The sequence below is a fragment of the Chlorocebus sabaeus genome, chromosome X (assembly GCF_047675955.1).
Source record: "Chlorocebus sabaeus isolate Y175 chromosome X, mChlSab1.0.hap1, whole genome shotgun sequence".
NCBI classification, from domain to species: domain Eukaryota; kingdom Metazoa; phylum Chordata; class Mammalia; order Primates; family Cercopithecidae; genus Chlorocebus; species Chlorocebus sabaeus.
In genome coordinates this window covers 72,241,790-72,256,718 of record NC_132933.1, presented here as the reverse complement: position 1 = coordinate 72,256,718, position 14,929 = coordinate 72,241,790, and the positions used below count along the sequence as shown (strand labels likewise).

General features: G+C 35.6%; 1 protein-coding gene across 2 annotated transcripts in view; it reads right to left on the bottom strand.

The window, feature by feature from the left end:
* The window catches only part of BRWD3 (bromodomain and WD repeat domain containing 3), a 134,012-nt gene that overhangs the window by 59,884 nt on the left and 59,199 nt on the right, over positions 1-14,929 (bottom strand). For both annotated transcript variants that reach the window (XM_037989497.2, XM_007992161.3), the window contains exons 7-12: positions 11,634-11,794; positions 10,087-10,308; positions 3,574-3,674; positions 2,996-3,066; positions 1,659-1,759; positions 982-1,022 (exon numbers count right to left, since the gene is read on the bottom strand). In XM_037989497.2, coding sequence (XP_037845425.1) covers positions 982-1,022; positions 1,659-1,759; positions 2,996-3,066; positions 3,574-3,674; positions 10,087-10,308; positions 11,634-11,794 — 697 coding nt within the window. The remainder of the gene's footprint in view (positions 1-981; positions 1,023-1,658; positions 1,760-2,995; positions 3,067-3,573; positions 3,675-10,086; positions 10,309-11,633; positions 11,795-14,929) is intronic.

Below are 14,929 nucleotides of genomic sequence, written 5' to 3'. Positions count from 1 at the left end.
CATGAACCGTAAAAGGAAGATAAGACCTAGTTAAGAAGAGGGGGAAAAAAAGAAAGGAGAGGGACATGAGAGGAAAAGAGAAAGACAGAAAGTAGGAGAGAAAGAGAAAGAGGTTAGGGGAAAGTAGGAAATGGCGTTTCTTGGTAGAGAGGATATGAGGAAAAGTATAAGCAGAGGAATGGATGAGATGTGAACAGGAGCAGGGTATATCAATTAGGCCGGATCTAAGGATTCATATGGAGAACAGTAGAAAAGAATGTAGATCTAAGTCATGTGGTAAAGAGCTCTGAATGCCAGGCTAAGACATTTGAATTCCACTCCATAGACAGAGAAGAGGAAACACTAAAGATTTCTGTAAAGAACAATGTTGGCTGGTCACGGTGGCTCATGCCAGCACTTTGGGAGGCCGAGGCGGGCAGATAAGGTCAGGAAATCAAGACCATCCTGGCTAATACGGTGAAACCCCCTCTCTACTAAAAATACAAAAAAATTAGCGAGGTGTGGTGGCATGCACCTGTAATCCCAGCTATTCGGGAGACTGAGGCAGGAGAATCACTTGAACCCAGGAGATGGAGGTTGCAGTGAGCCGAGATCACACCACTGCACTCCAGCCTAGGCAACAGAGCGAGACTCCATCTTAAAAAAAAAAAAAAAAAAAAAAAAAGAACAAAGTTACACTGGCAGAGATGGACAGGTCACAGGTCAAATAATGAAATGCTTGAATAACGTGGGTGCTAAAAGAAATAGAGCAAAATAAACAAAAAAGAAAGCACTCAGAAAGGAAGACCTGATAGGCTATGGTTACTACTTGGATGAGATTGTGGAAGTGACGGCTAAGGATGTCATCAAAGACAAACAAGGGCTTTGAACCTAAATAACTGGACAGAAATAAGGTATCTATCATAGAAGTAGCTGCACCTGAGGGAATGGTAGTAACATATATCAAACATCTGTTTACACAAATATGTATTACATAATTACCTGTCTCCATTGTTACAGAACTGAACAGCAACAACTTTATCCTAAGACATAAAACAGATTTTTGGTTAAAATGGACTTATTTGTAAAATGAATTAAGTGCTCTTTCTCTCAAATTAATAGGTAAAAACATCATCAAGTAGATTTTTTTTTTTTTTTAATTTCAATGAGGCCCAAAACAATGTACTAACTAATGAGGACTGCTTATTGGCAGTAATAGGAAACAAACCAGACATAGGGAAACCTTATAAACCATATCTCAAGAGACAAATACTTCTAAATAGATATTAGTTTATTACGTTCTCCATAATAAGACAGCACACTAATGTAAGATAACACCTTAAAATAGTTAATTTAATAGTAGTTGCATTAGATTTTCCACGTAATTTTATTAATTTTTGAAAATAATCATTTCCTGTTTCCCACATCATTTATCTAATTATTTTCCAATGGAATCATCTGACGGTCTATAAGTACCATAGTTTAGAGACTACTATTTAAAATCTTTTAGAATAATTAACTCATACTTTTACTAGTATGTATAGTACTGATGACAAGAGTAAAGTGTAAGCCAAAATTTGTGATTTGTATATATTACTATGGTACACATCAGAAAAGAAATGAAATAAACTTTTCAAGGATATTCAAAAATAAAGCAACTGTTTCTGATTTTCTCTTACCGTATGTGACTCTAATTCAGCAATTTTCTCAGGAACCTCAGAACCCAAATAATATATTCTAATCACATGGTCAGTACTACCAGTTGTAATGAACATACCGCCTAGAAGATTAAAAAACAAAACAAAACATAGTACCAAGGAACCCTAAAAACCCTCTCATTACTTCCTTAGTTGTATGCTACACCTTGCATTAGTAGAAAGGCTTCAAGAAACACAAGGTTGTTTTCTAATTATTGGAGACATACTAGTGATTCAGAGAAAATGTAAAACTATATCATTCATCCAACAAAATCTACAAACTATATATACACTGAATACAGGCCTATGATCATACACATTAAAGAAGACATTAAAGAAGACATCCTTGAGGAATGCATTCCTTTATTTAGAAATGTAATGTTCCAAAATTATTTATAAGACAATTTATCGGCCGGGCGCGGTGGCTCAAGCCTGTAATCTCAGCACTTTGGGAGGCCGAGACGGGCGGATCACGAGGTCAGGAGATCGAGACCATCCTGGCTAACACAATGAAACCCCGTCTCTACTAAAAAAATACAAAAAACTAGGTGGGCTCCTGTAGTCTCAGCTACTCGGGAGGCTGAGGCAGCGTAAACCCGGGAGGCGGAGCTTGCGGTGAGCTAAGATCCGGCCACTGCACTCCAGCCCGGGCGACAGAGCGAGTCTCCGTCTCAAAAAAAAAAAAAAAAAAGACAATTCATCATCTACAATTCTCTTTACCGTGGCCATAGTGGTTGAGTGTAAAAAGTCAACTGCTTTTGGGATGATGAAAAAGTTCTAGAGATGGATGGTGTGACAGATGCAGAACAATGTGAATATACTTAAAGTTACAAACTGTACACTTAAAAATGGCTAAAATGATAAAATTTTAAGTTCTGTATATTTCACCACAATCAAAAAAATGGGGGAAAAAAAGGTTAACTAACGTAGGATTCTTAGCAGTAGAAAAAGCACTGTAAAAGTGTTTTCAATATGGAACAACAGTACATGTTTTTTTGTAACTCAGGGCAGAATTTTTGTGTTGATTGTAGGGGAAGTAAATTTTTTTGTTAGTGGATATTTAGAGTAGGGGGTCTGTTTTTACCAAGCAAAATCACCATTATATAAAAATGTATTAAATTATGAATAAGGAAAAAAAAATCAACCTTACACATTAGAGTCCAAAAGAGTTTATCTATCATAACACATGGTTCAGATTTTTGATATCCTTCAATTAACACTCAAATGTGTATCTTTTTATTCATAAATCACATAATCTGTTTTTACAACTGGATCGTTTAATATTCCAGATGCTCAAAACATTCTAGTTTTACACATACCAGAACTGAAAGATGAACAAGATATCTGGACTCCAGGTCTGGATCTCTCAGTAAATTTCACTGGGCGATCTCTAAAGAGGAAAAATAAGGTGTTTTTATGTTTCATCATGTTTAGCTAATGGGCCAGAATGTTAGCACACTACTGGATATTGATCGATTTAGCATCAATATTACAGAAAAAAACAAAAGGAATGTGGTCAATAAGTACTATTCCCATCAATTAGGTTAAAAATGCATTTAATCTTGCAAACATCATTTACGATATCAGTATTACTACAGTTTTATTAACCATATTACTTACTACTACCATTATGAGATTTCTTACCAAAGTAAGAAATGAAACAAATAAAATTCTACCAGAATTTTCTATATAAATTGTCTCTTCAACATTAATATCAAAAAAAATTTATCCTAAAATCTCTTAATCTATTGAAGTAGGTATGGATATGTATACACAAATACACATACACATATATAAATATATATACATATATCTATTTAAATACATGGACTATTAAGAATCAAGGCAATAGATAAAAATTAACATGTTTAATTTTTCACAAAATTTCTAAACTTACCTAAACTTCATTGTTTTGACATGCCATTGCCAGAAACAGATTGTTCCATCAGCACCAGTAGAAGTGAGGTATCTGTTTGTGCCTTTAGTTGATGGACAAAACTTAAAAAAAAACAAAAAAAAATATGATTCAAATAAAGTTTTCATGTTCAGCCTAACATCAAACACAGAGTATTTTTAAATTATAATCATTTAACAAACATAATTTCAATAAATTCAGTTAAAAATTTTTGTCTCAAGGGACTATTTTACTTTCCTAGATTAATAAATACCTTATAAAAATTTAAAAATATCAAAAAACTATAGAAAAAGTAACTGAACTTTGGATAAAATGTTTTAGTTATAAAAAAATTACTTTTAAATTATTTAATATTACACACACTTTAAGATTTTTTTAATCACTTTCAGTGGAGAATAAACTCACAAGCGCATTACTATTTAAAACTTTACACATGTGCTATATATATACACTTATAGAAACAACTGTGGAATTTTTATAGTTCAGATGGACAGAGGATTAGAAGTAAATCTAAAAACACTTGGGAAGTTAATATCCAAGTATTTGGTTTTATTATTTTTTCACTTTAAAATCCAGTTTCATTCAATGAAGTATATAATTTTGTCCTTTTTAGATGTAAGCCATTTGTTTCCATAAATAATGTAAAATAGGTCAAATCATTATTCATATCATATCATTGTGGAGAAATGGAGATCAAGTTAAAAAAAACCTAAGTTGTCAATATAGAGGACTACTAATATGTCAGAAGGATCAAGGCCTTTATCATGTGGGCTTCTCAGGCTCTTACTCTCAGCATTTTACATATCCTCAGAAAAGAATCACAGAAAAGGAAAAAGAACAACTGAGCTCCTGATGTCTGGGACACAGGAAAAAGCTGAAAACTGGACAAGAGTTTCCTACATGTCAGTGAGTTTTTAAAATCCCAAATGAAGATAATTAAACATTTCCACTGAGATGATGACTAAGGATTAAGATGTATAGGGTTTGAATACATTTTGAATGCAAATCAAAAGAAAATTATCATTATAGATATTAGAAGTAATTTACTTAGCTTCTTTGTTTGGAAGCACAGAACTTCTAAAGACAACAGAGATGAATTCAAACAAAAATTACTCATTAATATTATCCATTAATAACTGATGTGCAGTAAAGAAACCAGGACTCATGCCTATATAGTCCTCTGTTGGTATCATTGAGATGCTTCCAGGACCTCCCATGGATACTAAAATCAGCAGATGCTCAAGTCTCTGATATAAAATGGTATGGTATTTGCAGATAACATATGTACATCCTCCTGTATACTTCAAATCATCTCTAAATTACTGATAATACCTAATACAATATAAATGTTGTAGTGATTTGTTGTTATACTATATTATTTAAGGGATAATGGCAAGAAAAAAATCTGTACATGTTCAGTAGGAAGATTAATTTTTTTCAAATGACTTTTGTTCCTCAGCTGGTTGAAGCCACAGATGCAGAATCTACAGATACAAAGGGTTAACTATATTTTCATTTCTGAGATTGAGAAATTTGCATTAAAAAGCTTAATCTGGCTGGGCGCAGTGGCTCACACCTGTAATCTCAGCACTTTGGGAGGCCGAGGCAGGCAGATCACCTGAGGTCAGGAGTTTGAGACCAGACTGACTGATATGGCAAAACCTCGTCTCTATTAAAAATAAAAAATTTGTTTGAGTTCTTTGTAGGTTCTGGATATTAGCCCTTTGTCAGATGAGTAGATTGCAAAAATTTTCTCCCATTTTGTAGGTTGCCTGTTCACTCTGATGGTAGTTTCTTTTGCTGTGCAGAAGCTCTTTAGTTTAATTAGATCCCATTTGTCAATTTTGGCTTTTGTTGCCATTGCTTTTGGTGTTTTAGACATGAAGTCCTTGCCCTTGCCTATGGCATTTATGCAGCCAACAGACACATGAAAAAATGCTCATCATCACTAGTCATCAGAGGAATGCAAATCAAAACCACAATGAGATACCATCTCACACCAGTTAGACTGGCAATCATTAAAAAGTCAGGCAACAACAGGTGCTGGAGAGGATGTAAAGAAATAGGAACACTTTTACACTGTTGGTGGGACTGTAAACTAGTTCAACCATTGTGGAAGAGAGTGTGACAATTCCTCAAGGATCTAGAACTAGAAATATCATTTGACCCTGCCATCCCATTACTGGGTATGTATCCAAAGGGTTATAAATCATGCTGCTATAAAGACACATGCACACATGTTTACTGCAGCACTATTCAAAAGAGCAGAGACTTGGAACGAACCCAAATGTTCAACAACGACAGATTGGATTAAGAAAATGTGGCACATATACACCATGGAATACTATGCAGCCATAAAAAAGGATGAGTTCATGTCCTTTGTAGGGACATGGATGCAGCTGGAAACCATCATTCTCAGCAAACTATCGCAAGAACAAAAAACCAAACACAGCATGTTCTCACTCATAGGTGGGAATTGAACAATGAGAACACCTGGACACAGGAAGGGGAACATCACACACTGGGGCCTGTTGTGGGGTGGGGGGATGGGAGAGGGATAGCATTAGGAGATATACATAATGTAAATGACGAGTTAATGGGTGCAGCACGCCGACATGTCACATGTATACATATGTAACAAACCTGCATGTTGTGAACATGTACCCTAGAACATAAGCTATAATAAAAAATAAAATAAAATAATTAGCTGGGCATGGTGGCACATGCTTGTAATCTCAGCTACTCAGGAGGCTGAGGCATGAGAATCGCTTGAAGCCAGAAGGCAGAGGTTGCAGTGAGCCGAGATCATACCACCGCACTCCAGCCTGGGTCACACAGCAAGACTCTGTCTCAACAACAACAACAAAAGCTTACTCTAAAATCTACAGCAGTAATCCACAAATACAGCCAACACACCAAATTCAGCTTGCTGCCTGTTTCTGTAAATATAGCGTTATTGGAACACAGTCACCTTACACTGTCTATGGCTGCTTTTGCACTATGGGAACAGAGCCGAGCAGTTGTGACAGAGACTGTATGACATGCAAAGCCTAAATATTTACTATCTGGCCTGTATATTTGCTGATCTTAGATTTACAGGAATTAGACAATTAAATATGAAATAGTATAATTTTATAAAGTGAAGAAACATTGAAACCTTTATCTCCATTGCATTAAAATTGCTTCATCAATCACAAAGGGGGATCTGGCCCATTAATGTGTCTTAATAGAATTGTTTTAAATGAGAAACCATGTTACGGATTGTTTAATATAACATTTATTTTTGTATTCCTGACAAATTAATACATACCTACTGTAGAAAATTTAGGAAATGTGGAAAAACAGAAAAAAAGTAACATGTAATTCTGCCATTCAGTGGTAACCAGTATTAGCATCATACCATTCTAACTAAATTTTGTTAAAAAAATACAAAACGTGGGAGTATAATATATCACTGATGTTAATAAAGACAGTCAATACACAAATAATAAAGAACATATAAAGAATACCAAAAGATGACTATTACTACAGAGAAAAATGAAACAGAAGGGAAGATACAGAGTTGCTGTGCACACAGTGGAGGGGGCTAGGGGGCGGTGGTTTACAATTTTAATCAGAGCAATAAGGTGGTCAGAGGTCTCCCTGAGAAGGTGACATGTGCACAAAGCACATACAAACTGAGAAAACAAACTATGTGAATATCCAGGGAAGACCACTCCAGAGACAGGAAACAGTAAAAGTCAAAGCTGCCATGTACACCTAGAATGTTCAAGAAAAGCAAAGTGGCCAGCAGTTAAGCAGAGTGAAAAAGGCAAACATGCAGTAGATGAGACTGAAGAGCACCAAGGAGGCTGAGAATACAGAGCATTGTGGAGACTTCAGTTTTAACTCTGAGATTGGAAGCTACTGATGGTCCTGAGCACCAGTGACATGATTTAACTGCCATTTTAAAATAACTTTGTCTGTTAAACTGAGAGACTTAACTGGGGCAGGGGAAAGGGAATGGAAGGGGCAGGGGAAAGGGAATGGAAGATGCAGGCAGATCGGTTAGAAGTCTATTTCAATAATCTAGACTACAGATGATAGTGCCTTAAAACAGGATAGCAATAATAGAGGTCATGAGAATTTGCCAGATTCTAGATACAGTTTGATGGTAGAACCAACATGACTTGCTGACAAGTTTTAGATACAAAGTATAAGAGAAAGATAAAAGGGATGACTACTCTGAGCCGTTGAGAGCAGGGTATTGCCATTTGTTTGGATGAAAAGGCTTGGGGAGATATGAGGAAGAAAAATTAGTTCAATTTTGAATATAATGAGTTCGAAATACCTAGTAGACATACATGTGATGATTCCAAGAAGATAGTTGCATAAACAAGTATGAAGCTAAAAGATAGTTCCTAAATGGAGATGGAAGTTTGAAATCATCAGTTTACAGATGAAATTCAAATCCATGAGATGACTAAGAGAAAGAGTATGATAGAAAGGTCTACAGATCTCTAAGGCACTACAATATGTAAAAGAAATGAGAAAAGGCTGGGCGCGGTGGCTCACGCCTGTAATCCCAGCACTTTGGGAGGCCGAGGCGGGTAGATCACGAGGTCAGGAGATCGAGACCATCCTGGCTAACATGGTGAAACTCCGTCTCTATAAAAATACAAAAAATTAGCCGGGCGTGGTGGCGGGCGCCTGTAGTCCCAGCTACTTAGGAGGCTGAGGCAGGAGAATGGCGTGAACTCGGGAGGCCGAGCTTGCAGTGAGCCAAGATCGCACCACTGCACTCCAGCCTGGGCGACAGACCCCATCTCAAAAAAAAAAAAAATGAGAAAACAAACTAGCAAATGAAACTATGAAAAAAAACAACAGTATCATAAATATTTTTCATTATTACTAAATAATGTAATAATTTCATTACTACTAAATAATCTGCAGAGGACACATGTCAAGACCTCCTATGGATGCCTGAAACCTTGAATAGTACCAAGCCCTGTTTTTTCCTGTGCCTACATACCTATGATAAGCTTAATTTATAAACTGGGCACAGTAGGAAATTAACAAATAATACCTTATAATATTGCTATAAAATTATAACAATACACTGTAATAAAAGTTACATGAATGTGGTCTCTTTCCCAAAGTATGTCACAGCACTGCATTCACCTATTTTCAAACTATGGCTGACGGTGGGTAATTGAAACCTTGGAAAGCCAAACTGCAGATAAGGGGGACTACTATAATAAAATGATTTTTTTCAGTGGCATATGACAGTATGTCCAAATTTCAGAAATAATCAGTCAGATATGATAGTGAGATCACAAGTAAATGATAATCTCCCAAATCAAAATCCATGAAATAATTTCAAATAATCAAAATTTTGACATGAACTTTTTCAAATTCAACATACACTGAACCCAATTCTTGCTAGCTCCCCATAAAAAGATGACATATTATTTAAATAACACCAAAAAATGGCATACTTATGATTTCCTAAAGAATAAACAAAAGTAAATGGGAGTAATTATCTCCTCCAAAAGTGGTCTCTTTCTCCAAAGTGTAAAATTTTTAAGATTCCTCTGTTTTTCTCTCAATACAAAGAAGAGGACAAAAGTTCAGTTTCATTAGTTTTATTAAATAAAAAATATTTTAAATTATCCATGACTTTCACTACCAACATCTGGTAAAACCAGTATGTGGACAAGTATTAAAAGCAGCCAACATATTCTACATTAAAAATCAAATTGAGGCTGAGTGCAGTGGCTCATGCGCCTGTAATCCCAGCAGTTTGGGAAGCCAAAGCCAGAGGAATTGCGCTTGAGTCCAGGAGTTTGAGACCAGCCTGGGCAACATGGCGAACCCCCGTCTCTACAAAAAATACAAAATTTAGCCAGATGTGGTGGTGCATGCCAGTAGTCCCAGCTACTCAGGAGGTGGAGGTGGGAAGATCACTTGAACCTGGGAGGTGGAGGTTGCAGTGAGCTGAGATCCCGCCACTGCACTCCAGCATGGGTGACAACAAAACAAAATAAAACACATCAAATTGAAATTTAAAAAAATCACTGAAACTAAGAATAAAAATTCCTCTCATATTAACCTAAACACAGACACACACATACTAAATCTGACTGGCAAACATCTTGCATTAAATATTAATACAAGGTATGCCAATATTCAAGTTAGAACCCGTTTATATTCTAACAGGAAAGAGTGTGCTCTTAAGGCATTTACAGGTTTTCTCCCTCCTTAACAAATACAAATAAGATGTCTCACTCTATTTATAGGACTCTTTAAATCATCTTTTTACTTATTTTTTTGAAAAGAGAATTATATGAAAAAGGAACTTAAAAAAATACCTTGCTGCAGGGTAGGAGCAAAGTCCAGAAGAGAGCATTTTTCTCTTGCTATTATTTGGGCTATTATCTATACAATGTAACATGAAATCAGAGAATTCTCACCTTTATTACATATGTTCGAGGTAAATTTTATCACTTTTCTTACCTGTATGGAAGTAATAGAAGCTGAATGGCCCTGAAGGACTGCAACAGGTGCACAAGTTCGAAGACACCATACTCTTACTACCTTATCACAGCTGCCTGCGGCAATAAGAGTGTTTTCATAGTTAACAGCCATGTCAGAAATTTCAGCAGAGTGTCCACGAAGTGTAGCAAGAAGACGTCCATCATCTGTAGCCCAAATTTTTACTAAACAGTCATCTGAACCCTATAGTAACAAAAGGACAATAGATTTATAATGAAGCAGAAATTCACCACAATCCCCCCACCCAAAAAACAGCCAAAAAGAAGATTTTATTAAATTACTTCTAAGTCTTTACTTTTTAGTCTCCTCTCTACATATAATAGGGATCCAGTAGCAAGTATAAATGATGTCCAAATGACAGCAATAACAAAGCATTTTCCAAAGTGACGATGGCATTTATGAAGAACTTTTCAAAATTACCACCAATCCTGACAACTCAAGATATTTTAAACTCACTTTTTAGTGATTTGGCATTAAGCATTTTTACCATCATTTCTATCTTTAGACCTGACAGCCTTTTTTCTAAATTCTTTAAATATTTTTTCCACAAATTATTCAGAATTTAACCTGAAGTCTACATGCATTTCTCAGTAAACATGAGGCTAGCCGTTAATGATTATTTCTGGTAAAAATATATTAAACTTCCTTTTGAGAATTTCAGAAGAGTGAACTGTAAAGAGCAATTCTACTCTACTATGGTAGAAAAGTTACTTAACAATTATCTGTTTAATAAAATATAGCATTCATCATCCTCATCATGATCACTAACATCCAAATACTTATGTGATGCATTTAGAGTCATTAAGTAATTAATGGAAGAGTCCAAAATAAACTCTAAGGTGTAATAACTTCCCGAATAACTTCCGCTTCATTCGTTGTAGCATACAAATATAAAAATAAAATTATGCTATTACCCACACTTCTTTGTTAATACTAAAGCAATGAGACTAAGCTTTTTTTTTTTTTGGAAATACTGGTGTACTACAATTTTGTACTCAAAAGCATACAGTATTATCTGCTTAATAAAAGTTCAGCTTAAAAAATAAACAGTACTAAAACGAAGAAAAAGATATAAAAAATAGCTATAATCTTCATTACGGTGTAGTTCAACTATCTAATCAAAAAAATGTCATGAAATCATTATTTAGGCAAAACTGGCAGCAATTACACTAAGTGACACACGGAAGTGCATTTTAATAAATGTTTGCTAAAATTGAATGAAATGAAATAGAGTATACTTGTTTCACATAAATTAACCACTTCTAGAATATAAGGTCTTCTGAAGATTTAACTTTGTTAAATTAAACTTCCAAGAAGATAGTAAACATTTTCGTTCACTCGTTTACTTATACAAAATGAGAAAATTTTTTCAATTTCCACTCATCTTTTTCTGCACCCATATATCCAAAAAAGGTGAACTGCTTACAAATCGCAATGCCATGCCATGCAGTCTGGCTTCAATTGTTGTAATTCTATATATGTTACCATATTATAAATTTTAAACTCACTGTAAAAATTCTTCTCCCACTTCGGTCAAATGCTACACAGTAGACAGATGACAAGTGCCCCAGAATTCTCTTATGCATCTTAATGTGCTGGTAAGCAGATGAAGGGAAAATATGACCGAAGCGACTACATCCGGTTAATTGCCTGGCAGAGGTGATATTCACTGAAAAAAATAAGAAATTAACTTAAAACTTAAAAGTGAAACTGATTTCATGAAATTAAGTCATAAATATTAAGATGAGACAAAACAGAGTACATATATTATAGCAATTCTGCCCTGTGAGAAGTCTAAATTCCCTTACATAGTTCAGGATTTTATGAACTCCAGTTTACTACAAGAAAGCACCAAGAATACTCTTCCATTAAATCCCAAAGGTCTGATATTCTGCTTGGCTTACTGTGGTTTCCCAAGCACATTCTCACTTTGCCTTTCTTGGTATGCTATAGTCAAAGAGACTGTCATTTTAAATACATGGGTAAATCTTTCTATAACATGAAGAAATTTTAGAATAAAACTGTACTTGGTTAAGTATATTCCTCTAAAAAATTATACAGGAATTTCATAAATTCTTGTCCTACCTCCTCACACCTATCCACCACATGTATGACTGCCCCTAAAAATTCAAGAGTAATACAAGTAAAAAAAACTATACAGTGAAAAGATAAGGAATCTATGATGTTACAAAGATTTTATGTTGCAAACAACCTAGGTTTTTCTATGGGTTCTTTCCTTTTGGTTTCTGAATTTAGAGGCTCTCCCTCTAGTTAACACTGAACTTTAAAGGCTTCATCTCCTATGAAGTCATTTTAGGTCCTGTCTCATTTCTTTTTTCTTGTTCGCTTTGCCTTGTTCTCCATTTTCTCAAAAAATGACATAATATATCGTAAGTCTACACAATTCTTCTCCAATTACCAGGTGGATTCTGCTCATATCTAAAAAACAAATCTTGATCTCTATGCAAAACTTTACAGCCACCCACTTGTCCTGTGAACATCTTCACCTTCCCTTATACACTAAAAATGCTTAATACCCCACACAATATATTTTAATCAAAACATAGACTCCCTATAACTTCAAAGGTCACCTTGAGACAAAGTGACATTTTACCACACTGCATAAATAATACAGTACAAAATGAAAATAGCTTCATGTTCAAGCAGGGCAAGATTAAAGCAAGAACTGAGTTCTAGCTAGATTAGTATGATTAGAACCATGCCACAATCAAAAATATTAAATCTTTCAACATCTCACAATTTTAAGAGCAATGAAGTCTTTCTTTCAGGCAAAGGCAGATCCACTGGCCATTTTAACTGACAAAATGACAAAAAATGAATAATGAATAGCAAAATCAGTGACATGTTGAATATAAACAATTAGAACACATAAGAGACCTGAGTAGTTATGTAATACTGCAAGATGCTGAGTAAATAATGGGAGGAACTGCATAAGCATCAGTATCAGGCAAGAGGATTTCTTTTTGGCAGGTGTTACCATCTCAATCACAAGAAAATCCCATGACTCCAAGATAGGAAGGGCTGGTACCCTAATTTGGGACTTCAGAAAACTTCCTTCTCCAATGAAACGTTTCTTACTGCTCTGAGTTCCTTAAAACAATTAACCATTACTTCTGCTTGGCTTTTGTCTCTTCATACTTTGCAGGTAGATGCAGTGGAGACAGGTTATGGCAGGGCTTCTCAACCTTGAAACTATTGATACTCTCTGTTGAATGATTCTTTGCTATGGGGACTTTCCATTGTAGGGTGTTTTGCAGCATCTCTCACCTGTCCCCACTAGATGCTAGCAGGATCCCCCCAACACTAAGTTATGACAAAAATATCTGCAGATGTTGTCTAGGGTAAGAAACTGCCCCAGATTAAAATCACTGCTTGCAGTATAAAAGCAAAAAACATCATTACTAATAGAAGGAAAAAAGAAAAAAAACAAACAAACAGAAAAGCAGTTCTGAGAAGGGGAGCTGCAGGAGATAGAAAGCAAATCCATGAGCACTGGATGCCTTTCCATTTATTTGAATCTTCAATTTCTTTCATCAATGTTTTATAGTTTTCACTATACAGCTCTTTCGCCTATACTTAAATTTACTCCAAAGTACTTTCTTAGATCCTATCACAAATGGAATTATTTCCTTGATTTCTTTGGATAGTTCATTGTTAGAGTATAGAAACAATGCAGATTGTCAAGTTAATTTTGTAATCTGCAACATTACTCAATTTGTATATCAGTTCTAAGAGGGTTCTTTTGGTGGATTTTTAGGGTTTTCTATATATAAGATCATGTCATCAGAAAACAGAAAATTTCACTCCTTCTTTTACTATATGGATGCATTTTGTTTCTTTCATTTTCTGGCCTAATTGCACTGGCTCAGACTTCCTATACTACATTGAATATAAGTGGCGAGAATGGGCATCTTCTTATTAGAGACGGGGTTTCAACATGTTAGTCACACTGGTCTAGAACTCCTGACCTCAGATAATTCACCCACCTCAGCCTCCCAAAGTGCTGGTATTACAGGCATGAGTCGCCTTGCCCAGCTGAGATACATTCCTTCTATACCTCTTATGTTGAGAGATTTTATCATGAATTTTGTCAAATACTGTTTCTGCATCTATTAAAATGATCATGCAGGTTTTGCCCTTCATCTTGTTAATATTGTGCACCACATTTACTGAATTACATATCCTGAGCCAATCTTGCATCCCAGGGATGAATCCCACTTGATCACAGTGATTGACCTTTTTAATGTGCTGTCGAATTCAGTTTGCTAGTATTTTGTTAAGGACTTGTGCGTTTTTTTGTTTTGTTTTGTTTTGTTTTTTTAGATCAAGTCTCGCTCATTCACTCAGGCTGTAGTGCGGTAGCACAATCTTGGCTCACTACAACCTCCGCCTCCTGGGTTCAAGTGATTCTCCTGCCGCCGCCTCCCAAGTGGCTAGGATTACAGGGATGCATCACCATGTTGGCCAGACTGGTCTCAAACTCCTGACCTCAAGTGATCTGCCCACCTCGGCCTCCCAAAGTGCTGGGACTACAGGCATGAGCCACTGCACCCAGCCTTTTGCATCTACGCTCAAAAGGCATATTGGCCTTTAGTTTTCCTGTAGTATCCTTGTCTGAATTTGGTATCAGGGTAATGCTGATCTCATAAAATGAATTTGAAAGTATTCTCTCCACTTCAATTTTTTGGAAGAGTTTGAAAAACACTGGTGTAAGTTCTGCTTTAAATGTTTGGTAGAATTCAACAGAAAAGTCATTTGGTCCTAAGCTTTTCTTTGATGGAAG